Here is a 2,500-nt window from a genome sequence, read left to right on the forward strand (position 1 = left end):
AAGTCAAAACAACATCTGAAAACAAAACGCGAGAGGGAGCGTTTTCTTCGGCATCATAACACTGGCTGTGATTTCGTCTGCTGTCTGATGCTGCTGTCTAGTTTGTTTCTCCCCCAACCGTAAATTTTTGTTTGCCTGCGCTTTCTTTCTTTGTTCCGCGAGTGTAGGGATGTTTGCTTGCTTTTGTGGGGCCCTGTGTTCTCTCTCTCTCTTATTCTCTCATACACATACATTTGTTTCCTCCCCGCCATTATTTCTCTCCTTCCTTTTGTATGAAATGTACTAACACCTCACTCGAGGTGAGTTGGGGCGCCATCTCACGGAGGAGCTGGGTAATTTTGGAGGCAATGAACGCACCTTTTGAAGCTCTTTCGGTGCGTTACTTACGACAATATAACTTAAGTATAATAACAGTACAATTAATCAGAGCCCATCAGACTTTTACAGAAGGCTTAAAGGTTTAAAGGTCGCTCATGAATGGCAGAAGCAAGGGACAGTAACAATGTCCAAGAGTATAACCATATATTATTATTATTATTATTATTATTATTATCATTATTATTAGCTAAGCTACAACCCTAGTTGGAAAAAGCAGGATGCTATAAGCCCAGAGGCTCCAACAGGGAAAATAGCCCAGTGAGGAAAGGAAAATTGAATATTTTAAGAAAAGTAACAACAGTCAAAAGACCCCATAACTCTCTAGCAGTAGTATCTCAACGGGTGGCTGGTGCCCTGGCCAACTTACTATATATGATCAGCGCCCATTCCACCTTTCCATCCAAGGTAATACCAGGGAGGGCCAGGCAATGGTTACTCCAAAACCCTCATCTTTAGCTCACAAGGATGGTGAGGTTACAGACACAACTAGAAATTAGACGACCTTGAGTGGGATTCGAACCCCAGTCCGACAGATTGTCAGGCAGGGCCATTTCCAGTAGGGTACCAGAACACCCCCCCTCCGCCCCGCCCCCCCCCCCCAAAAAAAAAGAATGCTAATTACATAAACAAACAAATCCTGAGTGAACACCTTTTCTGAAAATTTCCATATTTTTTTTTTCTATCCATCAATTTTTCTCAATTCTCTACACATGACTAAACCATTTGGAAACAAGTTGATCCATCCTTTATTATTATTATTATTATTATTATTATTATTACTTGCTACGCTAAAACCCTAGTTGGAAAAGCAGGATGCTATAAGCCCAGGGGCCCTAACAGGGAAAATAGCTCAGTGAGGAAATGGAACAAGGAAAAATTAAATATTTCAAGAACAGTAACATTAAAATAAATATTTCCTATATAAACTATAAAAACTTAAACAAAACAAGAGGAAGAGAAATTAGATATAATAGTGTTCCCGACTGTACCCTCAAGCAAGAGAATTCTAAGGCTAATGCTAAACCTTTTGGAGTCTCCGAATCCAGCTATGATCTTCTGGAAGGGACGCGAGATTAACCAGGGTTCCGAAACACGATTATCCATCCTTTCACTCATGCTAACCCTTTTAAATTATTTTCCAGTCTCTCCAGGTCCAGCGATGATCTTCTGGAAGGGACGCAAGATTAACCAGGATTCCGAAACACGATTATCCACCCTTTCGTCAATGCTAACCTTTTAAATTATTTTGCAGTCTCTCCAGGTCCAGCGATGATCTTCTGGAAGGGACGCGAGATTGACCAGGGCTCAGTGGGACCCCTGCAGGAGGACCAAAGCGTGAGCCTCACTTGCCGGAGTGTGGGAGGAAAACCGAGCCCCACTATCACCTGGAGTGTGGGGCGGGACGAAATCGCTCCAACAGACACCAAGTTCAATGTTGATTCTACAACAGGTATTCTGGGAATCTATACTAACTATCTTATGAGTGTAATGTGAGCCGTTATGAAAGGTGGAATCCATTTACAAAAATTCTAAAGTAGTTTTCAATGAATTAAAATGGAGCAGACGAGTGGAGAGTTCAGTCGAACTGCAACAAAAACCACAACAATGATAATATTCTGATGTCATTTTGCTATGAATATGCTGAAGGCTAATCTAGTTTTATTGGTAGCTGTTATAAAAATCTATTCCAGGTATATTTGCCTCTAAATTTAACTTGCCAACATTAGGTCCAGACCAATCTATTAAAATGTAACTGAGGAGTTTACTTTGAAGTTACGGTTGTTTACGTATATGTTAATAATATACAGAAATAATAAACTGCAAACTTGATATATCTAAATATTTTACAGGAACCTATACTGTGGAGTCTACCATCTCCGTGAAGGCGGAGAGAAGTATGGTCGGGCATTATCTGACATGCTCGGCCCACACTTCCATAAAAAACAAAGTTCGCAACGGCCCCGATAAACCTGTCGTCAGATCTCGCAGTGCCTCGGTGTCACTGGACATCACACGTAAGATTTGAAAGAAAAATATCATGACTGATATGATGCTCTGTTGTTTCAATATATAGGGTAGTAGTTTTTTTACTGCTGTCATCTTCTTCTTCTTCTTTATCTGC

At 40.7% G+C, this 2,500-nt stretch overlaps 1 protein-coding gene across 1 annotated transcript in view; it reads left to right on the top strand.

The window, feature by feature from the left end:
* Nucleotides 1-1,636: 1,636 nt before the first annotated feature.
* The window catches only part of LOC137626664 (uncharacterized), a 40,625-nt gene continuing 39,761 nt past the window's right edge, over nt 1,637-2,500 (top strand). The window contains 2 exon segments of the mRNA XM_068357680.1: nt 1,637-1,828; nt 2,229-2,393. Of these exon segments, the coding sequence (XP_068213781.1) occupies nt 1,648-1,828; nt 2,229-2,393 (346 nt within the window). The 5' untranslated portion in view covers nt 1,637-1,647.

This window comes from Palaemon carinicauda, chromosome 34 (genome assembly GCF_036898095.1).
Source record: "Palaemon carinicauda isolate YSFRI2023 chromosome 34, ASM3689809v2, whole genome shotgun sequence".
Lineage (NCBI taxonomy): Eukaryota > Metazoa > Arthropoda > Malacostraca > Decapoda > Palaemonidae > Palaemon > Palaemon carinicauda.